The sequence below is a fragment of the Lasioglossum baleicum genome, chromosome 17, assembly GCF_051020765.1.
Source record: "Lasioglossum baleicum chromosome 17, iyLasBale1, whole genome shotgun sequence".
Taxonomy (NCBI): Eukaryota; Metazoa; Arthropoda; class Insecta; order Hymenoptera; family Halictidae; genus Lasioglossum; species Lasioglossum baleicum.
In genome coordinates this window covers 10,755,080-10,780,569 of record NC_134945.1, presented here as the reverse complement: position 1 = coordinate 10,780,569, position 25,490 = coordinate 10,755,080, and the positions used below count along the sequence as shown (strand labels likewise).

Sequence of the window (25,490 nt, the reverse complement as noted above, 5' to 3'; positions counted from 1 at the left end):
CCCTTTTATAGATCGATCAATCCTTTGTTCTTAACGAAATTTTCATAAGGTGGCTACATCGTCACCAATTCCTTTTAATTGTAAATTGAAGTTGAAATTAAAATTCGAAAAATTGAAGTTCAAATTGAAGTCGAAACTGGGGACAAAATTGAAAAATTGAAGTTGAAGCAAAAAGATTAACTCGATCTAATAATACCAATGCTGATACTGCTAGATTATGGGTATATAAAAACCACACTGTTTATGGTCTGAAAGACGTAAACGTTAAAGAGTCTTCTTAGGACGTACGACTTTCAGAGTTGAAATAAACGTAAAATGGAGGTCTTTAAGACGTCGTATACTATCTGGGATTCAACTTATTTGAATTGATCCATAAAGATGTCTTTTGCTTAACTAATTATAAGTAAATCTATTTGACTCGTTGCTTGTCTGACACTAGATTGAACCATTCTACTTGTTAGACCACAAATTGACCTATTCCAGTTGTCACTTCTCCGACTATAAGTCGACCTGTACCACTTGTCTGGCGATCGGTCAAGCTACAGTGTTTGGCCAACCATAGACTGGACAACCCTACTTGTCGTTTGCTTCATTTCAGATCGGCCACTGCCACTCTTGTCTGACTATAGATCAACTTATTTCACTTGACGTGTGTCAGATCTCAGGCCGATTTATTCCACTTGACAGTTCACTGAACCTTGAAAAATGGCAATATTTTAATTTTAATATGAATTTGTGTATATTATAATGTATACAAATTTATATTGAAATTTGTATTTTAATTATAGTGTATATAAATTTGTATATATTATAATATACACGAATTCATATAAAAATTAAAATATTGCCATTTTTCAAGGTTCAGTGAACTGTCAAGTGGAATAAGTCGACCTGAGATCCGACACACGTCAAGTGAAATAAGTTATATATCGTGTTTCGTCTAAAACAGGACACCTAAATATCTCCTCTATCTCTGAAGATACAAAAAATGTTTTTAACGTAATCTAAATGGTTTCAAAAGACGAATCAGATGGAAGAATCGTTTTTTATAAATCGTAATTTTTTAATCGGTTTTTTCAAGATCACTCGTGTTTTTTTACATATATATACACATTTTTTTGTTGTTGTATGTTATAGCAAACATTATTGTGCATTCATCCATGTTTAATAGCACGACCTTGAAAAGACCGTGAACTCTAAAATTTGCTAATTAATGCAGAACTTAGTTTCAGCGACATTTCAGATTTCAACGGTAACAGAAATTCGACCATGAACTTGAACTTGTAAATAATCACTTTTATTACTGCAATAAATGTTCGAAATGATGTCCTTCGAAAAACGACAGATTATACAGCTCTTTCGATGATTTCAGGTTTCATATCAGCACATGCAGCAATTATTCGTTCCTTCATATTTTCTGGCGTCGTGGGCTGCTCTTGATAAACCGTACCCTTTTTTCGTAAATTTTATTTTTTAAATCTTTGCTTCTTTGTCTTAGAAACTTAGGGTTTAGTGTGTGCTATGTTCATGAAGTAATCGGACAATAAACTACCTTGGCTCGTTTAAAAAGGTAAAGCCTCGAGTTTCGTTGCACTGGGTTGCATTTTTTCGCTTCGACCGTGGAAACGTGTTAATGAGAAGATAAGAGCCAGAAACTTAATTAGAAAGCAATTGTTGCAGAACACGCGTTCTGATCCTAGCTTGCTGCCCTGTCGTCAATAGTGATCGACGTATCGAAGGCCGACGACATCGTACGTCAGACACACGTCACTCCCGCGTTGCTTCCCTCGGAATTAATGCTCGATAACAACAACTGTACCTACCATCTCTGAACAATGAGAAGCTATTTTTGATGACCCAGGAAACAGATATTATATTACGAAAGCACTCATTGTAAAAGCAACTTCGACATGTTAAAAGTGGACACTTCAATCGTGAAAACGAGCTCAGACACATTATTATCCGATTTTTCTGTCAATATATTGCCATATTATATTATAATATAATTACCAGAACGCAAATTTTTATACATTTTCAAACATAAGGAAAAATGTATGATAACAAACATCAATGACAACCTCACTCTTATCATAAGTAATTTTCTAGTTGATGAACTGAACTTGTTCCTCATTCTGGCTTTTATAAAAAATCACAAAACTTTGTTGTTTCTGATGAATTTTTAAATGAAACTTTTACCAGTATATTCGTGACATTTTTCTCGTTAAATTCAGCCCCAACACGACGCTATTTGCATTACATGTACTTATTTAATCCACGATTCAATAGAACCTCGATTATCCGAACCGATCGGTGAAATATCTGATAGTCACCTAGTTGCTAAGTTAAACGTTCACTGATTTGTATCTTGAATGGTGCATATTAGAGAATGCAGATAATATCGGTTCGGATAATCGAGGTTCTACTAAATCATGAATTAAACAAGGAAATGGTAATGCGAATGGGGTCGTGTTTCTGCTCATTTGAACCAGAGAAAAGTCACGAATGTGTTGGTGAAAGTTTCATAAAGGAATAATGAAAAACAATCGAGGACAATCATCGAGAATTCTTCTGGGCCCATATTAAGGCCTATTATACAGGGTGAGTCCGAAGAAACAGAACACTAAATATCTCCGTTACTTTTCGTTGTACAAAAAAAACTTCTTAGGACAAAGTTACACTGTTTGAAGGGCCACATGTGACGGTGTAAAGGAGAAAATTTTCAAAGTCATTTTTCAATGAGATTTCAAGGTCATCGATGTTTTATTAAATGGAATGATATATCTTCGTCAACGTAATGTTGTAGCTGACAAAATAACGAATTCATCCATGTAACACAATATGACCTACAAATGACCTGCAACCCAGAAAAATGGAATAAATAACATTCAACGTGCAAGATTCATTTGCTTTATTTCTGTTACGCAAAATGTTCAAAAATGTTCCCTTGAGCTGCTATACATTCAAATCTATCGCAATACACAACATAATAGCAGATTCGGTGTTGACAGGAAGACATTTATGATATACCTTCACCTATGTATTCGTACAGAATCGTGTAATCAACTACTAATTACTCTGAAGACCTTCTTGCTATCAGATTTCCACTGTTTCTAAGATTTCTAATCTATCAGTTTATCGATGAACGTTTCACAATGCGTTACTCGAAGGAAAATAAGATTGATATGATTTTCATTTATGGAGAAAGTCAACAGTGTTTAAGAGAAGCAGTGAAGTAAATCTATAGCAGCTCAAGGGAATATTTTGAACATTTTGCGTAACAGAAATGACGCAAATGAATCTTGCACGTTGAATTTTATTTATTCCATTTTTCTGGGTTGAAGGTCATTTGTAGGTCATATTGTGTTCCATGGATGAATTCGTTATTTTGTCAGCTGCAACTTTACACGTTAACGAAGATATATATCATTCCATTAAAAAAAACATCGATGACCTTGAAATCTCATATAAAAATGACCTTGAAAATTTTTTCCCTTACACCGTTACATGTGGCCCTTCAAATAGTATAACTTTGTCCTAAGAAGAGTTTTTTGTACAACGAAAAGTAACGGAGATATTTAGGTGTTCTGTTTCTTCGGACTCACCCTGTATTGAAAATTATACATTTTCGAAAAATCGATTGTTTTATCGTACCGAGGCGAGGGTATGTAGCCGTTAAATATAAGAAAAACTGTAGGCACTAGATGAAAATTCTTTGGAAGTGAAATTGTGCTATCTCTCACTCAGCGAAAATGATTATCTCAGTGACGAGGCAGGGTTCGAGGGTTTTGATCCTACTATTATGACTGTAAGGAGTAATAAAGCGGGTTGGAAGGGTCGAGTTTTCGTTAAGCCCGACTAAAAATGGAGTGGAATCCATAGGAATCGGTGGAGACATTTCGAAGGAGATGCGGTTTTCCCCATCCGGCCGTCATCCTGGAAACGAGTTTTCCGGCCGGAGCGCTCGGAATTCCCCAGTCAGGAATTACTATCGTGAATTTCATAGCAGGATGTTCGTTAGCAGGATTTCTTTTCCTCCGGTCGACCAGCTGGCCACTCGACTCGAGTGCATTCTTATTCAGCCGTTTTCCAGTCATTGTCAGAAATCCTCTTCGTAAGGCGCGATTCATCATTCGTTTCGGGACTCATCGCCCCTCGGAGAACGGGGCTTCCGGCGCGATTTCAATGGCCGAAATTATATCCCCGAAAAATCCTTTTCCGTTTAGGGAGTTTTAAGAAGCGTTACGTTACTCCCGATCGTCGTTATTTTTTCGGTTTCATTCTCTGTTATTGGAATTCGGAACGGACGAACAAAAATTTTCCCTAGGAAGTTTGAACTGTTGTAAATTCGTAAAAACAACTCGCACAATAATCTTCCCGGACTCATTCTGAAGCATGAAGCTTCTACTTTTAACGAGTTCTAAAGCACTTTTACACGTAGAATGTTTTTACACGAGTAATTAAGCGGGGGAGCGAAGAATGTCTTTTTCTTGAAAATTTTTCCACCTTGTATGACCTTGGAAGTTTAAGCTGTTGTAAATTCGTAACAGCAACTCGCACAATAATCTATCTGGGCTCATTTTAAAGCTTGAAATTTCAGCTTTTAACGAGTTCTAAAGCGCTTTTTTATTTAGGATGCTTTTAAACCTAACATAAAGAGGAGAAACGAAGAATGTATTTTTCTTGAAAATTCTTCAAACTTATACGTCCCCAGAAAGTTTCACGTTACATAACTTCGTAAAAAAAGTCTCACGACGATGCACTTACGCTTATTTGAAAGCCGGAACGTTTCACTATCCCTTCCACGGGTTGTTTTTTTCCCACTGCTAGTCTTGGAAACAAGTTTACAACGTCCCCAGTTAGTCGCGTCAGTGTTAATTGTTTCCCAGTGAGGAAACCTAAGCCCGCACTATCGCTGGCGCGCTGTAACTCAAAAGTATGCATCTCGAGTAAAGTTCGACAGCCGGTCTGACGAAGTCAATCCACCGTCTAACAAAGTCATCGAAAGCATCGAGGCATTCAGCTCTTCCGGCTTCCCGTGTGGAGGAAGCCGGGATTAGTGCTGGGTTCTGTTCATCCGACGCTGATGGAATCTGAGCCTTCATTTAGCTCGCTCCTGTCAAGCCTTTCTCCTCCTTCGACTGTAACTCCGGCTCCCTCAAGTTCATCTTTCGTCAATCTATGTTGCATCGCGGATGCAAATGTCATGCATGCGTAACTCAATGACTCCGCCGCCACTCAAAATACTCGGAACGCTATCCTGATTTGCCTAGATCAACCGAAACGTATGCAGAAAAGTCGGGATGTTGATTTAGGAAATTTTGAAAGTGTATCGAGGAATATTAGGTCATCCCATAAATTTGTGCCGACGTTTGTGTATACATTTCACGCATCGAATTATCTAGAGAACACAGTGGATCCTAGCAGTGAAAAATCACGAGCGAAATGTGTATCCATTTCCGACATCTCATATCATACACTCCTCAAAAGAATTAAGGGATCACTTGTGCGAACCCGAAAAATTGCTCCCACTTTACGTGATCATAGCTCCGTCAAGAATTGCCGTATCAATATCGTTAAACAGTGGTTTGAAAGCCTGAAACCTCTAATCTCAGATGATCTGTATCAAATTGTTGCTAATATCATTTCGAAGAGCTATCTTTCCTGTGTAAATTGTGTTGTTGTTGAATATTGTGCGATTTTTTTTATTCGAGTTATTCAACATTGAAGTAAATATGGGCTTTTTAACTGTAAACTGGCTCCAGAAAGCGAAAAAATTATCGTAGAATCTTGTGCAGAAAAGCAGTAGAAAGAGCGTTTCTTTCTCTTCAAGGCACTCCTTCTGTTTTTTCAATTTCATTAACATTTCGATATGCCAGGTGTTTCTGAAAATATGTTTAAAAATGCACAATTTCCAAAATCGATTTCTTGCAAGATTTTGCAAAATCCTGAGGTCGTAGACAAATTTTGAGACCAGATTTGAAATCAGCGTGAAAAAATCTAAGGGAAATGATATATAGCATGTTTAAAAAAATGTTTTCCGCGCGTGGTACTGGAGAAACCACATTTTCTTGAAATTCTACATGTTCAACGAATTTTCTCAACGTTAAAAACCGTTCGTACCATGATCTCCCTATTTTTCCTATGTTGTGCAAAGTTTCAGCTTTAATTTAAGAAAAATTTCATCGCTCTACCTCATTTCTATCGAAAGTTCTTTGATTTTGAATCGAGTTTGATCCTTTTCCACTGTGTCAGGCAGCAGCTGTACGTGGCGCGCTAATTTCTGCGAAGCACTAACTTCAAACACAGCTGCCATAGGTAAAAAATTGACGCAGCGAGTTCATGGGGTACTCAATCGAATCGGCAGAATCTCTGCCGCAATCTGACGTTCGGATCATGGTATTACGATCATTTCTTGCCGAGATACGGCGAGTTAAAGGAAAAATGGAAATTGTGCATTCTTTAAGCATATTTTCAGGAACACCTGGTATATCGAAATGTTAATGAAATTGAAAAAACAAACGGAGTGCCTTGAAGAGAAAGAAACGCTCTTTCTATTGCTTTTTTGCACAAGATTCTACGATACTTTTTTCACTTTCTGGAGCCAGATAAAGTTAAAAAGCCCATATTTACTTCAATGTTGAATAACTCGAATAAAAAGATCGCACCATATTCAACAACCACACAATTTACACAGGAAAGATGGTCCTTCCAAATGATATTAACGCGATTTATCAAAAAAATTTGTTGCTCTCCGTGTGATGTTCCAAAGTTGCACAAAATTTTTGTTAACCGTCAATGTTGTCTTTATCTCGCTATAACTTTGTAAAAAACCAACATAGCAACCATTTGAAACAGAGCATCTGAAACTAGCGGTTTCAGGCTTTCAAAACATTGTTTAACGATATTGATATGGTAATTTTTGACGGAGTTATGATCACGTAAAGTGGGAGCAATTTTTCGGGTTCGCAGAAGTGATCCCTTAATTCTTTGGAGGAGTGTACAATAAATTTCGGAAAGGAAGTCCAGTAACACCGTACATATGTGCTGTTTACGGAGAAAGTGTGCTTTCATCTCGTATCTGTAGGAAGTGGTTTCAACGTTTTAAAGGTGGGAATGTTTATTTAGCACTAAACCTACCGAGTCTCAAAAGTAACTGGTGCATGTTCCCTTATAAATATGACAAGATTGATTTTATTTAGACTATGTGCAGCTCCTATTGTAACCAGTGCACAACTAAAGATATCTATAAAATCGTTCCTTATGAATCAGTTTTATTACTTTTCTAATTGTCCTGGAACCGGTCATTTTGACCGGTGTTGGTAGATTTAGTGTTAGAAGACCAAGAACGTTCCGGGCATCCTTCTCAGACAGACGAAGAGAAAATTCGAGACTTTGTACAGAAATCACGAAGTTTATCAGTTGAGGAGATGTCAGACGCTCTGGAAATACCTAAAACAAACTTAAAGGTATGTTTACAAAATTAACATATGCAACCGCTCGAAAAATGGCACGAACTCATGGGATGACCTAATAATTGTTTAACCATGCGATGAATAACATTGCCTATAGCTGTTGCTAAATGTATATTTCTCATTTAAAATCTATAATAATATTTGTAATATTTCTCCGTATATTTTTAAGTGGAAAATAAAATATTTGTAAACACCGTTCCAGCGAGAAAAGAACGTGGTATACGCGATGGACTTATTGTGGACGCTTCGTTTTCAAATTAACATAGTTAGTCATAGTTCGGAAGTTATGTATAAAACATTGGCAGCAACGTCAGAACTTTCCGTGCGCTGGGTCTCCTCTTCTTTTTTTTTTTCTCAGCTCTACCAGTGCTTCACGCTCGAATCCCTCTGGCTTTTAGATCTCATTAAATTGCATTCTAGTTATCGAATTAAAGCGCAGGCTACGTCGAACGAAAGCCATTCCCTTTAATTCTCCAATTTGCCGAGAGGAACGTAATCTCAATGGACAGATTGTTCCGAGAGTTTCGCCCGAGCTAAAAATCACTTCGACAATTCCCTCTGATGTCGTCCTTTTTCTTCGGAAAACTTCTCAAAATCTACGACGCCTCGGCTCGCTCCCCGAAATCCTTTTACAAGATCACTGATTGCAGTCGAACGACTCCGGCCACCATTTTTACTTGTTACGCTTGGGAAACACGCGATCCAAAAAAAATCAACTCCTGGTCGAGATGTAAGAAGAGGATTCGGATTGTCGAATGAGCCCTGGTACATGGTTGCGCGATCTGTTTCTCATCAGGTTATTCAATTAATTATCGACAAAAGGATCCAAACTAGGATCGAAACGTTGATTTTGTTTGATAATTAGCAAAATTGCTTCATAGTTAGTAATAAACGATCGAACCGTTGCGCCGAAAGCATTTAATATTTATTGACAGCAAATACGATCGATAGAAGAAACATATTTAATTGTCGAGACATTTGAACGAAGGATATCGCTCACTTTCGCGCTTAATTACTCACGTAAAAACATTCCACGTAAAAAAGTGAATTATAACTCCTGAAAAATAGAAGTTTCAGGCTTTAGGATGAGCTCAGGTAAATTATTGTACGAGTTGTTCTTCCAAACTTACAACAGTTCAAACTTCCAAGGACATACAAGGTCGAACAATTTTCAAGAAAAATACATTCTTCGCTTCCCCGCTTAATTGCTAGTGTAAAAGCATTCTACGTAAAAAAAAGTACCTCAGGATCCGTTAAAAGTAGAGGTTTTAAGCTTTAGAATGAGCCCAGGCAGTTAATTGTACGAGTTGTCGTAACGAATTTACAGCAGTTTAAACTTCCAAGGTTATACAAGATCAAACAATTTTCAAGAGAAAGACCCGCTTGTGGCCAGTGTAAAAGAATTTTGGTTGGGAATTTATTTAATAATTTCTCACGACATCAAAAATGTTCAACCATGTCATGGTACGGTTGTTAATAAATTTAACAAGTCTCGAATAATATAATAACATCATTATTAGTTCTTCCATCCCCGCACGTTTATATTTAACCAATCCATTTGACCACGAACGCATAAAATCCCCGTTCTATTATCAGCATTATATGAGCAATAGTTAATTAAACGAAAATAATATTTCAATATCATTTTCCACTAAATAAATGTCTGCGGAACTAATAGCGCAGCGACACGCAAAGGACATCGGTGAATTCGGAACGCCGCGCCGCGCCGCAGTTACAAGAAGGCGAAACGGAAATTGCGCTACACCCACATTAATTGATTCCCTGATGAATTCGCATCAGACACAGTTATGGGTTGCGCCATTATGTCTCGGTTTTCCATATTAGTCAATTCAATTACGGAGCCGGACATACACGTGTACCCGGGACAAGAGTACGTCCGCATATCCCACGATTAATCAACTTGTTCAGTTGGCCGCGGTTACATGCTGGATATACTAGGTTCGATCGATTCGAATAAATCCCTTTGAAGTCGGCCGATATATGAAGTATTATTCGAGGAATCTGTTACGCCAGGGAATTTAAATATCTATCGCGTGCCAAGCGCGCGCGCGCGCGGCCGCCTGCGGTAAGTTTCCCGGTTGGTCTGAGCTACTATGTCTGCCTTCTACATGGTATTTCACTGAAAATTAATTTTAATTATTTTATTTAATACTACCTAATCAGGTACATTTCAAACAGTATCAATTGATTTAATTAAATATGTATCGTAGCGTTCCATGTGTGTGAGTGTTTCATTCAAAGTTCACTTACAGAAATACAAAAGCGAGGGTTCTGTGACGATACACTTCCGGTTCGAGCGCTGATGTCTGTTTCTCACATTCAGTCACTGCGATTCGTCGGTCACTTTATCGGTAGTCGGTAATCGGTAATAATTTATTGTTAAGATAACTGTTTCAAATTTTATAGAATAATAATAATAATTTATAATACGGTGCCATATAGATACGGCGCACAGTGGGACCTTTCGTCCAAATCGGAGACAAAATCAAAGAACTTTCGATAGAAATGAGGTAGATCGATGAAATTTTTTTAAAATTAAAGCTGAAACTTGGCAGAATATGGGAAAAATAGGGAGATTATGGTACGAACGTGTTATAACCTTGAGAAAATTCGTTAAACTTTCACAATTTCAAGAAAATTGCGGTTTTTTCAATACCACGTGCGAAAAATTTTTTTTTGAACATGCCACACATCATTTCCTATAGATTTTTTCACGCTGATTTCAAATCTGATCTCAAAATTAGTCTACGACCTCAGGATTTTGCAATAAATCGGTTTTTGTGAACAGAACTAATCATTTTTTCGTTGAAATGATTTGCTAACCCACTAGTTTGAAGGTATATTGTATTGTCATATATAAAACACAATAAAATTAAACATAATGAAGTATTTGAACGTTCATTTGCGTTATATCACTTGACGAACGATCACCCGACGTATCGCCGCGATTGTCGCTGACACTCCTTGTAGGCTATGTGTGATTGTAATGTAATTTAAATTAGATATTTATTTTCCATGATTATATTTTCATTTACACAGGAAGTAAGGTAATTATTTAATATTTTTAACTTGCTTCTCATCAACGAATTCTTTAAATTCTGGTGATATACCTTATTCTTATTTTTATTGTTTGAATGGTTAGAAATTTTTAGGTCCAAAGTCGTCTGAAGTCGTTTGGAGTGGTATACATAAGTGAAAGCATAATTTGACACTTAGTGTCCAAACTTAAAAGTATCATTATTAGAATTAAAAGTTATGTATCAAAATAATGTAAACATTGTTTAAGTTAAATGTATGCTGGTCGTCTTGAAAAAACATTAACAAAATTTTACGAATATACAAGTAATATTTAGTTTCTGAATAAATAAGTGAATGTTAAGAAAGAACAAAATTCTTATTAATATTATTATTATATCTTATTATATTATATTAATATAATTATTTTTATTTTATTACTCCTGCATACCTCCCTCCCCCAATATTAAGTTAATAGGAGCTGTAGCCACGAAGTTGTCTCGCATGGCAATTTGAATTTTTCTAGTTCAAATAATTGCTATAGGTATTCGAACAGTCCTGTCCTTGCGTTTACAATTTCTGCTGCGTTGCAATACGGTTGGATATTGAATATTGATTAATGGTTAAATATTGGCCAAGCTACAAATCCACTTCAGTGTAAATACATTTTCGGCTACGCGGAGTAAATATTTATACTGGAGGCAATGTAGATTTATTACGCTCATCAAAAACTTTCGTGGTTTTGTTTATGTACAAGTTAGTATCGTATGTGTGCATTTTTAACTATCACTGACCTGTATAGTTTCATCAAAACTGCAGGTGGTTGGCTTTGATGTTCGTCCTGTAACAAATGTATAATAATATTAATGTATAATTAATAAACAATGAGTACGATATAATAGTACGATATATACTTCATAAATTTTATTCTAAATTGAACAACACAAATACATCAATATTTTTCTCCTATCGATCGTATTTGCTGTTAATAAATGTTAAATGCTTTCGGCGCAACGGTTCGATCGTTTATTACTAATTATGAAGCAATTTTGCTAATTCTCAAACAAAATCAACGTTTCGATCCTAGTTTGGATTCTTTTCAAGATTTATTTGAATCGCGCCTGTAAAGTAAATATGTTATAATAATTCCAAAAACTATTGAATGATTAAATATAAGGATTCATTGAATAGTTTTTGAAATTATTATAACATATTTACTTTACAGACGCGATTCAAATAAATCTTGAAAAGGATCCAAACTAGGATCGAAACGTTGATTTTGTTTGAGAATTAGCAAAATTGCTTCATAATTAGTAATAAACAATTAGTTATGAACAACACAGTTTTAAAAAGTCGTATGCTATATCTTATTCAAATTTACAGTTTGAATCAAGAGAAAAATTGTTGAACACATGTTTAACAATTATTTTCACTTTTATGACTTCTTACTGGTAGGAAAGCATCTAGAAAAATATTATCAAGGGAAATAAAAACAAAAGATTTGTCATTTGTATTATTTTTTCACAAGGTTGCAATGTGTTGAATTTTGTATGTACATTAAACCAAGATTATTCTTTAATAGTAATCCTACAGTATCAATTACATAATACGCTATTAATATACAAATTATACTATTAATTATGTACCTATAATTCAGATTACACCATCGCAGACAATCATCAAGGACAAAACTGAAACTGGTATAAATTGTGAAAAATCACAATTTGCAATATTAAAAATCAAATGAAAGAAAAACTAACAAGAAAACACCAGAGAGAGTTACGCAGAACCTTGAATTAAAGTACCCTCGCCAAGAAAGCCCTCCAAAATCTCAGCAAACAGCACTGCGGCCTTCATTACACCTGTTTACCACGCGTTTAATTTCCTCGCTGACGAATCTCCTCTGAAATGTGACATAGTTTCGCAGTGTTATTGTCAGTGACAGACCGTCATATTGTTTCAGTGGGTCATTTTGAGGAAATGAATAAAGCTCTAATTTGACTGTTAACTTTTACAAAGAAAAGTTGTTTAACGATTTTTTTTCTTTTTATATTAACCTTGTATAGGATGTACAGAAATGTATGACCCAAATAAGATGTTTTTTATTGCAAGATGTGTAGAATACAATGCAACAAAAGATAGACCTTTTAAAAACTTTTGGTTCACATCTTGTGGTAAACTAATTGTTCTAACTTCTCAAAAACAATCCAAGACACGTGGTTCATTATACAGTGAGAGTCAAAAATGAGTATACACCCCATACATATGAGATTCTACATGATATTTACAGCATCTTTCGCAAAAACCAAAGTTGTCATGTTGTAGTACATGGTATTTCTAGTATCACAATCGCGTATGTAAACAGACATCTTATTAGCGAATCACGTATCCAATGTTTAAAATAATTGTAAATTGTGAAATAATGAAAATAATAAATTCGTTGTCACGGAACGCCACGCGCGGAAAAAATTTTTTCTTAATATGCTATATATCAGGATTTTGCAAAATCCTGAGGTCGTAGATAAATTTTGAGAGCAGATTTGAAATCAGTGTGAAAGAATCTACGGGAAATGATATTGTATAGCATGTTAAAAAACATTTTTTCCGCGCGTGGTACTGGAGAAACCACATTTTCTTGAAATTCTACATGTTTAACGAATTTTCGCAACGTTAAAAGACGTTCGTACCATAATCTCCCTATTTTTCCCATATTCTGCAAAGTTTCAACATTAATCTAAATAAATTTCATCGCTCCATCTCATTTTTATCGAAAGTTCTCTGATTTTGAATCAGGTTTGGTCCAAATTTTCCATTGTGTCAGGCAGCCGCTGTACGTGGCGCGCTAATTTCTGCGAAGCACTAACTTCAAACACAGCTGCCATAAGTAAAAAATTATCGTCGAATCGGCAGAATCTCTGCTTCACTCTGACGTTCGGATCATGGCATTGCGATGATTTCTCGCCGAGATACAGTGAGTTAAAGGAAAAATGGAAATTGTGCATTTTTTAAGCATATTTCTCGAAACACCTGGTATATCGAAATGTTAATGAAATTGAAAAAACAAAAGGAGTTCCTTGAAGAGAAAGAAACGCTCTTTCTATTGCTTTTTTGCACAAGAATCTACGATAATTTTTTCGCTTTCTGGAGCCAGATAAAGTTAAAAAGCCCATATTTACTTCAATGTTGAATAACTCGAATAAAAAGATCGCACCATATTCAACAACCACACAATTTACACAGGAAAGATGGTCCTTCCAAATGATATTAACGCGATTTATCAAAAAAATTTGTTGCTCTCCGTGTGATGTTCCAAAGTTGCACAAAATTTTTGTTAATCGTTAATGTTGTCTTCATCTCGTTATAACTTTGTAAAAAGCCAACATATCAACCATTTGGAACAGAGCATCTGAAACTAGAAGTTTGAGGCTTTCAAACCATTGTTTAACGATATCGATACGGCAATTTTTGACGGAGTTATGATCACGTAAAGTGGGACCAATTTTTCGGGTTCGCACAAGTGATCTCCTAATTCTTTTCAGGTGTGTATTTTATGTTGTATCTCAAAAATTATTTATTAGATTAAATTACGTTTTCTACATTTAATTACCATAAATTTACACTTTCTGTTTTTCAAATAACTTTTCCATTAATGTAACATATATCTAATAATTGTTGAACAAATGCCGTGTACTCGAGGTGTATACTCACTTTTGACTATCACTGTATTTACAAAATTAACATATCCTTTAAGTGTCCGAATAATAATGTGTGTCACAGTGTCTGGAAAAAATCTTCACATACATAATAAAAGGAGGAGGCAATAAGAGTCGAAGAAAAGTCGCTGGACGTAGCGTCGGTGTGGACATAGCTTTAGGCTGTTTCTCAAGAACAACCGTAAAAGCGAGAAATCATGAAAAATTAGAGCGTAGGCGACGAGCATGGGTCGGATAAGGTTTCTTTTCTGTAATTCTCGTATGTTTTCGATTCGCAGCTATCCACGCCGCGCCGCACCGGGTCTATTCGAGTTGCTATACGAGCGCGTGTCTGTGTTTTTTCCCAGGGATTATCTGATACCGAAAGAAAATGTGCCAAGGGACGCGGCCCATGCGGTGCCTGTCGTCGAACAAATAATAATAAGCTCCGGGAGAGCCTTTGTCGAGGGGATACTCGAGCATAGGGTCGTTGCCACGGCTGGACTTCCCTTCCGCTTCTTTATTTTATTCTTCCATCCCACGACTGACTGACAAGCTCCTATCGGACACACCAGCGACATCCAACTTTCAGGATTTCCAGGGAAATCTTCGGGAATTGAGGATGTTTAATCTGGCGTGCGTTTTGTTGGGGATTGTTGGATGGAGCTGGCCGTATTTTAAAGGGAACGACTGAGCTGTTAACACTGTACCAGAGTCGCCAGATTAGAGCAACTGATTCGAATTCAGGGGGAAAAGTTACACCCTCTCTGTCGGTACCAGACTAGTCACGTGACATCGCGACACGCGTCACATGATCGGGAGGAAGCGTGGGGTGTAGCGTCGTAGAAGGGGAAGGTAGACTGGGGACACAAGTCTTGGTCTAGCGACATAGATTCCACATAATGCAAACAAAATTGTTTGCATCGATTTTTTGCAGAAATGTTAAATTCAGACGTCTTAAAAAATTGAACCTATTATAACGCGATGGAAAAAATTTTACAACAATAAATCCATGTATAAATAAGGTTATTTACTCGTATACAGTCTGCTGGTATTGTTATCAGACCAGCGGTATAGACAACGGACCATAAGAGCGGTGCGCTCGACTCGCCTCTACCTGAAACGAAGGTACACGGCGTACTTTACCAGCTCATTGTGACGTCAATTTGAATGATACCATCTTTTTCAAGGTCTCATTTTAAAGGCGAAACTTCAAGGAATATAACCATATTTTTTTCAAAATTTAAATCACTCCGGCCCCTCATCGAAAAAAACGTAAAAAAAGAATTTGTTTAAATTTTTCAACATTATAAAGTTGATTTTCGAGGTTGAAAGAATTATTTTGTAATGGTCCAATCCTTCTAATAAAACAAAAAAAAATGTAGCTCAATCGGACAAACAGTTCCCGAGATAAAAATTCGTAAGCAAGGCCCGTTTTCGCCGACATGGGCAAAAATTGAAAACTTTGAAGGTCTGCCATTTCTAAAAAAAAGTCGAAACACCCCCTAATTTCACATGGACTACAACATATTTCATATAGAACAAAATCGACGATGGTGCCTGCAAAAAGTGATCGATTTGGCATGGAACGACCCAATATTCATTTCAATGTCTGTTCTGAATTCCGCCAAATACCCATAAAAAATTCGCGGTCTAATTATTACAGTGCATTGTCAATTTTTATAGAACACTTCAGTTTTACTTGATATCACTTTCGACGAAAGTGTTCTTACGCGCGTAAAACCGTACCTTGAACGAGCCCTCCAACAATTTTAATCGAAATTCCGAATGACTACGACGGTACAATGACTACGAAGGTGCGGAATAATTAGAACATTTGATCGTGAAACGGGATAACGCGAGTGCTGCGATATTTTACTTCGAACGTTCTAACGGTGCGCGACCGGCGCGACGCGGCGGTACATTCCGAAAATAATGGGACTTGTTTAAACACCGATGTAGATAAAATGGAACGAAAGGTGATAATTTTGTTGTGCCACATTGCTGTTTCCTTTTCATTGTACCGTTTCTTCTTCTTGTTATTACAATTCGTTTATCTGATTTGTCGCTTCCCGCCATTGTTCTGCGCGGGTTAACAAACTGCATAATTTAGTCAACTGGCACAGTTTCCGAAATATTATTGTTGTAATTTATTACGATTATTTATGTTGTTCTTGTCTTTGTTTCACATATGAAATATAACAACATTTTGGATACCTAATTGATCACTTTCTGACAAAAGAATATTTTTTATTGATTGAATTATGATTGGAGAAAGTGCACGACGCATACAATTGACAATCTAAAAATTTTTTTTTAGACATTTAACATTCTTATGAACTTTTTTATGAACTTTTCTTATGAACTTTTCTCATGAACTTTTCTTACGGACTTTTCTATGAACTTTTCTATCAATTTTCTTATTGACTTTTCTTACGAACATTCTTATAGACTTTTCTTATGAACTTTTTTATGAACTTTTCTTATGAACTTTTCTCATGAACTTTTCTTATGAACTTTTCTATGAACTTTTCTATCAATTTTCTTATTGACTTTTCTTACGAACATTCTTATAGACTTTTCTTATGAACTTTTCTATGGACTTTGCTTATGAACTTTTCTGTGGACTTCCCTTATGAACTTTTCTCATGAACTTTTCTTATGGACTTTTCTATGAACTTTTCTATAAACTTTCTTATTTATTCTTTTCTTACTGACATTCTTATGCACTTTTCTTATGAACTTTTATTATAAACTTTTCCTATGAACTTTTTACTATGAATTTTTACTATTTACCTACATTTCCCCTGAGCCAGCGGCAATCTTGTACTGAACAACACTCTAAACACGTAGTAAACAAATTCTTTTAACGTGACAAAGAATCTCAACTCATTGGGTACAATTTTAAGAAAAGTATGCGATTTTTAATAGAAAAAGAGATGCTCACGCTCCGCTTGTATTTCTCCTCGCACGCGCGCTATCCACAGTGCAGATACCTGTAAGTATTGCTTTTCAGGGGGTGGCTATTCCGACGCCGACGTCGATTGACTCCGCCGCCAGAATTTCATTTCACACTTTCCCCGATGCTTCTCGCGTAGACCTGTCCTGCGTATAATAAGTTGCGATATCATAACGATACCATGTTCGGGAAATTGAAATGCAACACACGGAACATCACGCCGTCGAAGGTGAATGTAAATAACCTGGCCATTATCGATTTGACAGAAATCCCGACGGACCGTGCCCTGTTGGATGTTTATTACTCGGAACTTTCCTCGACATTGTCTACTTTCACGACCAAATCCTAGGAACAAAACCTTCTTCGCTTCTGCGTCTGATTCGTAGTGAAAATACATTCGAAATGGCAAAGTTTTCGGAGCCGCTTTTCCGTTTAGCCGTTTCAAGCTTTAGAATGAGCTCAGGTAGATTATTGTACGAGTTTTTTTAAGAAATTATGACAGTTTAAACTTCCTAAGGATATATGAGTTCGAACATTTTCAAAGAAAAGACATTCTTCGCTTCCCCGCTTAATTGCTGGTGTAAAAGCATTCTATACTAAAAAGTACCTTAGAACTTGTTCAAAGTAGAAGTTTCAAGCTTTCGAATGAGTCTAGGTAGATTGTTGTACGAGCATTTTAAAAGAAATTACAACAGTTTAAACTTCCTAAGGATATATGAATTCGAACATTTTCAAAGAAAAAACATTCTTTGCTTCCCCGCTTAATTGCTGGTGTAAAAGCATTCTAAATTAAAAAGTACCATACAACTTGTTCAAAGTAGAAGTTTCAAGCTTTCGAATGAGTCTAGGTAGATTGTTGTACGAGCATTTTAAAAGAAATTACAACAGTTTAAACTTCCTAGGGATATATGAGTTTCAACATTATCAAGGTAAAGACATTCTTTGCTTTTCCACTTAATTGCTGGTGTAACAGCGTGGTTTAGAACTCGTTCAAAGTAGAAGTTTCAAGCTTTCGAATGAGCCTAGATAAATTCTTGTACGAGTTTTTGTTACGAATTTACAACAGTTTAAACTTTTAAGGTCATCCAAGGTGAAATATTTTCAAGAAAGAGACATTCTTCGCTTGGCCGCTTAAGATAAAAAGTGCTTTAGGACTCGTTAAAAGTAGAAATTCCAAGCTTTACAATGTGCCCGGGTAGATTATTGTACGAGTTCTTTTAGCAAAGTTACACTATGTTGAAATTACTAAACTTTGCAGACATTTCAACTTGCAAAATTTTCAAAGAAAATTTTTTTTTCTCGTGGATTTCTAATGGGAAGATTCTAAATAAAATATTTGATATTTTATTTATAAAATATTTGATATTTCATTTATTTCTAAATAAAAAGCTTTTCAACAGTAAAATGAACATTGATGCGTTGTTGACCGATATTTTTCCGCAAAATTGAATCGTATCAAACGTCCAGCAACGTTGACCTGAATATTTTTATTAAATAATTCCAGTATCACAATATTTGCGAAGGTTCAAGGCTGAAAATTTTTCGACGGCAAATATTTTAACCACCGAATAGAGGCGCGTGGTCTCGTATATGTTGGTGTTTCATTTCCGGCTGATAGTTCGTTCATAGATAACAACTTCCGTGTTACAGGCGGCGTTTTTATTCAACCATAATTTTGCCCAGCGTCACTATAAAAACATGAACTAGTTCAGAACCAACAAATTAAAATAAATTAAAATTAACTCTTAAATACGGCTTAAAAAGAATCACTCGATAAAACATAATAAAATAAATATTGTTCGGTCGAATTCGACTATTTTTTAATGTCTTTTTATTTGAAGAGTGTTTTTCTAAAAGTATTGGTTCTCAGGATTGTTGTGCGGTGGTTTTTTAATATTTCTATAGTGAATTAAAATCGATAAACTATATCACGCGGGGATGTTACATAGATCCAGAAGAATGACGAAAGAATCTGTTGAAATCTGGGATCAAAGTGATGGAACTTTGATCCCGGGATTCCCCGGCATCGTCCACGCGCGCCTGTGTTTGAAAAATATACATATACATATCCTCGCTCCTGACTGTGTCGATGCACTACGAAAACGCAGGCTCTATCGGTGGTCTTATGAAAACAAGCTTCCTTGATTCGGAAATTGAAATTTTTGCTATATGAATTTTACCGCAATATAGTCTCGGAAGAAGGTGCAATTTTGTGGAAGTGTACATTTATACTGTGATCGCATAAATGATATTAGATGATTAAAATAACTATCGGAAATTTTAAATGGTGAACGTGTTCAAAGAATTTCTGTGATTTCCCACTCATTAAAATTATTAGAGAAAGAAACGCTTTTTATTATTAATGAAGTAATTTTCATAAGCCAGAGAATATGCATTACACTTAAAGTTATAAATAAAGTGATTCCTGTAAGGATCCTCATTCATTAAAATTCTTGACACACAATATCCCACCGGCAAAAAAGAACAACGCATCGCATTAAAACTTTACCTGCTTGTTCGTGTGGGTTTCAGGAAGGTATCCAATTTTTTTCAAACAAAAACCATTCCCTCACTGCCGCCCTATAAATCATCCATCCTTGGATTCCGGTGACTCGTTAGCTCCCGAAACCAAGCAAGCGACATAAGTTCCTCGGAAAGGAACGAAGCAATAGTAGTCGGGTCACGGACGGCAAGTTTAAAATTAGAATTCCATGGAGATGGTAATTGCATGCATCAACGAAGAACAGTGCTCGTAGGAAACTTTTAATTTGGCCATTGAATTAAACGAGCGCGCTGCGTTTAGGGGTGCGTGGGTGTGCGTACACACGCTTGCAACACGTCGGGAACAATTCGATACCGATCCGCGATATCGATCCGGGACAAGAGAGACGTTCGCGAGTTGTACGGGATCACTTTTAAAATTCGGAAAAACTGCGTTTTCGCCCGAAGAAAAAAGAAAAAACAATCGAGATCTGGGTGAGGGCACAGGGGCGGGAAATTGCGCGCGAGGAGCTTTTAATTCCCTCGTTCCATTCAATGTGAATTGCACTGCCATGCCGGCGCGGCGCGGCGCGGCGCGACGTGCACGTTCGCGCAGCCGTTTATGCACGCGTGCACGTGTAAACGCGGTCCGATGCACACACGGCTGAATACGCCACTGTCTTGACTGTTGCCGAATGACGAAATGAAATTCCCCGCGAAAGAGAGGAAGTGTACTTTTCCTGGAATATTGAAGGCAGTCCGCGGAAAATTTGGGATAGTAAGATAGTCTTGGGACCGTGTTTTCGAGCATTATTTGTAGTAGTTTCGTTGATGACTACACACTGCTACGTTATGACTAGGCTACTGCCCTCGAGAAGGTGTAGAAAAATGTCCAACTCAAAAGAAGGTTTAATTTATGTGAGCTTCGAGTATTTTTTGTTTTTTTTATTGAAGCTCTTTACACCCTTAAATGGGTCCATTTCACTTTACAATGTGGTATTACAATTTTACAGCTTGGTATTACAATGTTACAAGATGTAATTATGATTTAAATAGATAATTTACAATCTTTGAAATACGACTGAATATATGTCAGACGCATAAACAGTCACGTACAATATTACTGGTTAGAGGAATCAAATTTCCGTTACTTCGATCCTGGGTTTCCCTGATCCTATCACCTTACTGGCAAAGTTGAGGATTATATAGCCAGCAGTGTAGAGATATATGTTGTAGAAAATCATCCGTAAATTTAAAACTCGAATCCTCGTGCTTCATAGTAAATTTGCACAATATTCCTTTTAATTTTTGAGGATTAAATAGCAAATATGTCGATGCTCAACTGTAAATAAAATATTTGCTTATCAATTGCGACTAAAACATTGAACTATCGTAATTATATGTAGTATGCAATTACCAATCATAATTCAAATATTTGTTCACCAATTGCAACGGAAACACAATTAAAATACAATATTTTGTTGTCAATTGCATTTCTTCAATTACCAGTCATTTCAATTATTCATTTATCAGTCATTTCAATTATTCACTTATCAGCCACATCAATTATGCAGCCACCATTTGCAATTTTTAACTTAACCTACATAAAATAACAATTGACCGAGATAATCGGTAATATTATTTAGCGATTGGACCGATGATTAAATTAGGTATTCCATCACCGATTGGATTAATAATTAGTTTTGATTAGAGTTACTTTTGTCGTGGAATGAATATTTGATCTCACGTTGATCAATGATATTTTATTGATCGACACGAGAATGTAAGGGATTATTTCCGAGCAACTGATCGAAATTAGGATCGCAACATTCATTGCTCGAGTACATTATTGATAGCGCACTCATCTCTTCTGTGTACAACGAAACACTCGTGCAGAGGGCCGCCCCCCATGGCAAGAAAATAGAAGAAATTTCCTATGGAAAATAGAAGAACGGTACACGTTTTACCCAGTTGATATCGGAGAAATTCTTACTCGCTTTTTGTCGATCAAGACCTGTATGTAGTTTCAGACGGAGCACGTACGTCTCCGTCTCGATATAAAGTAACGTGTATCGATTCCTAGACGATTGGTTACTTCGAGTCCAAAAATGGGTTGGAATACTGACAAAGAATTCTTCTGGATTGTTAAAAAATTCAACAGTTTTGCATACCTTCTCCGAAGAATTACTGTACTTACGTGAGCAAAAAATCTCACTCGTTTATACTCAGTTGTTTAATTATTAAATATGTTTAAAGAAGTCCTTTTACATTGATGAACGATCCTCTAATTGCAAGTAAAAATTGTTTGGATATAAATTGATATGTATATCTCGTTGAAAAATGAATTTTACGTGTTGAATATTTTGTATACCCTTTTCAAAGCATTCTTTCAATGAATGTTAAATGCTTTCGGCGCAACAGTTCTATCGTTTATTACAAATTATGAAGCAATTTTGCTAATAGAGGTTGGTTTAACCAAGGTTACCGACTGCGACAATATACAAACTTCAACCAGAATGAAATTGATTAACAAAATTATGAATTACATTACACAATTTCCCCAGTTGTTGCAAATCTTGTAATGGAAAGATGAGAAGAGAATTCTATTTTAAAACTGCCCTTTAAATTGGTTCTGTATAAAAGGTATGTCGATGACATAATCACATGTATAAAACCTGGACAATTGAAAATTTTGTTGGATACATTCAACAGCTTTCAGGAAAGATTACAATTCACATATGAAATGGAAAGCAATTCAAGTCTAAGCTTTCTCGACGTGTGTGTCATTAGAACAGAAAATAGGTTAAAAACGAATTGGTTTCATAAAACTAGCTGTGGTCGGGTAGATATGTAAACTTCTACTCGTTTCACTCTTTGCCACATAAAGTGGGCTTAATCAAAGGTTTGATAGATAGAGCTATCTTACTCTCTGATCTTGAATGTCGACCCAACAATTTGTTGTTAATAAAAAATAAAAATGTATTAAAACACAACGGTTACTCAGAAAACTTTACGTCAAACATCGTCAAGGAACGTATTTTTTAATTATATCATCCTCTTTTGGTTGAAAAACGAAAGGAAGACAGATCTAAAAGAACTGGTCCATCAATTGGAAAAATACCGTTGTTATACCTTATGTTGAGAACAAGGAGCCAACTCGAGAGCTAAATGAAATCAGAGGCAGGATAGGGGGTGCGGGTGAAGGAGGTGAAGGTAGCTTGCAAGAACATAAAATCAACGGAAAGATAAGTTAACGGAATGTAGAAGGAAACGAGGAAATAGCCGTGTTGTTGCAGCAACCAGCCGTGGAATGACGCGGACAGAGTGCAGCAATTTCGTGCAATACCGCTGGAATACCGGGCGTTTCGGGAATGCGAATCAGCATTTCCCTGGTCGGCCGCATTGTCTACACCTCGATCTCCTTTTCTGTAGTTGAACCGCGTTTCCCTTGCATTCTTCAGATACGCTCGCTGCGAGAGATGCCCCCGCGAACTGTAGGGGTGGAGCCGCGCCGCGCCGGGGATGGCTTCGAGCGAAACAGTGAAAAAAGGGGGGGGGGATAAAACGGAAAATGATGAACTGAGGGCGAAGGGTATGAGTGCGAAAGAAAGAGGGACGGAGGGGGAAGAAAGAGAAAAATCTAAGGGGGAGCGAAAGGGAAAAAAGAAGAGAATGACAGATCAAGAACAATTATATCAATTATTTTGATCTATTAAAATTGAAACATTCTCGTTTTCAATTATTTCTGATCAATGTCGTTCACTCTTCGATTATTTGTTTAGTTTTCATCTGGTTCGATCATCTTGTCGATGATCTGCAAACATTCTAATTGTTTTTAATTTCCGGTTATTTCCGCAATAATTTCCCATGATTTCGAGTCACTTAAATAATTTCTTCATTACTGTTCAAATATTCCTATTATTTGTACGTTTATTCAATCATTCTTATGGTCCTGAATTATTTTTCAATCGCCTCGATTCTTTGAGAGACAACAAGGAAAAGAAAAAAAGAAAGGTCTATAAAATAAATTGCAAATATCTTTTTTTGAATGATCTGTCCTCGTGTATAGTGATTCAGCGGATTCGCACACATTGCGTCGGAATATCGTTTCACCTATGCAATGACCACAGCTACTGACCACTCAGCAAAATCGCTAACAGTCGGCTCTGGATCTGATCCAGGTCTGTACGAATTTATACTACATATAAAATTCAAAAGTTTCCCCCAATATCGATCATACCCTTATGATTAAAAATAACAAAATATAATCGATCTGTGCATTGTCTAAATCTGTACAAAAAACTCAGTCGAAAATATAGAAAGAATTTTTTTAGACTTTGGAACTCGAGAAAAACGAATTTGGAAATCAAAAATTCTCGTACAAGAAAGTCTGATTCCACATTCTTCGTGAAGAATCGCCCTATATCGATTGTTATATTATACAGCTTAACAATTAATAATTTATTTTGTCAAATCAAAAATATAAACGACAGATTAAACTACGGAATTTAATTATTCAAAACATGAACCAAAGTTATAGAATAAATATTTTTCGCAGGATGCTCCCTTTCCAAAAACAAAATGAACTTCGAGGAATTTTCGAACTAGATTTGGTTGAAAATGACGCGTCGCACGAAATAAATTCGTCGTACATTTTCGAATCAGGTTTTCGCAGAGAATCAGATGGTGCAGTTCAATTCTAACTTCTGTACGCATACAGCTCGTTTGGCTCATTTTAATAGTGAAACACGGCAATGGAAGACGTTCTACACGATGTTAACCACTCACGCAAAGTTAATTCGTCGTGCCAGGTGTCTCGCGACGTCCACTATTATTCTGTAGACAACGAGCACGTTCAGTGTCCTCTGTAGTTCCAAAGTTAGGCGACTTGACACGGCAGAGACATTTTTCAAAAGAGAATTGAAACTTTTAGTGCACACACATGTTCCATACTGGCAGGCGCGAGTCCAAAACTACTATAGTGTGTTGATAAACTGTGAGCCAATGGTAATGAGAGAAAGAAATTATAAGTTGGGCGTGAACACAAAATTGGAGTTTGCCTAATTGAGATGCGACTCGAGGACAGTTTAGTTATTTTAAGAATTTTGTGTTATAATTTGTTAGAACCGTTTCTTAGGTAATTTTAATGCACAATTTTATTTGGATTATTTTTGATTTTCAGACGCACCTGAAATATTTTGACGTTCTCTTTTTCATGGCTCGTTTATGTAGATCCTGTGAATGTATTGTACATCTTCCGGGAGGATAAAAATATGTCATTTTACTTAATCTGCTTTTTAACTGTCGGATAGTGGAATATTTGACAGTTGGACAGGAGACTGAACTGGGTCGTTTAGACGGACGATAATGCTCATTATTTATCGATCACTGAGTAATCTTCCCCACCGCGTTGCATCGTGGGCTGTCCAATCTTATTCTAAAATAAATTTTGCTGTTAGGAGTTGCTAAATGACATAATTTAATAGGTTAACGTTCTCATTATTTCTATTAAAACAACCGGAAGTGGTTTGTCAGTGAGATATACACATTTGTCAACGATTTCACTGTATCCCCAAATTTTTAGAACAAATGAAACTCAAAAAGTCTAAAAAATAAATCATCACACACCCTGGCATACTAAACTAACTATATGATTTTTTTATTATGATACTGCAAAATTGTGTGTCATGAAACTTTAGTGTACTCTCTGTTGTCAGGATTTCACCTTTATTTACAAATTTTTTGATGAAAGAAAAATCGAAATTACATTTGCTACGAACGAGCAAAGATAATACTGTAAAGGAACCTAACACTCTAATACACTCCTCAAAAGAATTAAGGGATCACTTT

General features: G+C 36.2%; 1 protein-coding gene across 3 annotated transcripts in view; it reads right to left on the bottom strand.

The window, feature by feature from the left end:
* Positions 1-25,490, bottom strand: part of Dip-lambda (Dpr-interacting protein lambda) — a 233,757-nt gene that overhangs the window by 122,309 nt on the left and 85,958 nt on the right. For all 3 annotated transcript variants that reach the window (XM_076442160.1, XM_076442159.1, XM_076442161.1), the window contains one exon: positions 11,303-11,349. Coding sequence is in view for 1 of the 3 variants with exons in the window: in XM_076442159.1 (XP_076298274.1) it covers positions 11,303-11,349 (47 nt within the window). In the remaining 2 variants the exon portion in view is untranslated. The remainder of the gene's footprint in view (positions 1-11,302; positions 11,350-25,490) is intronic.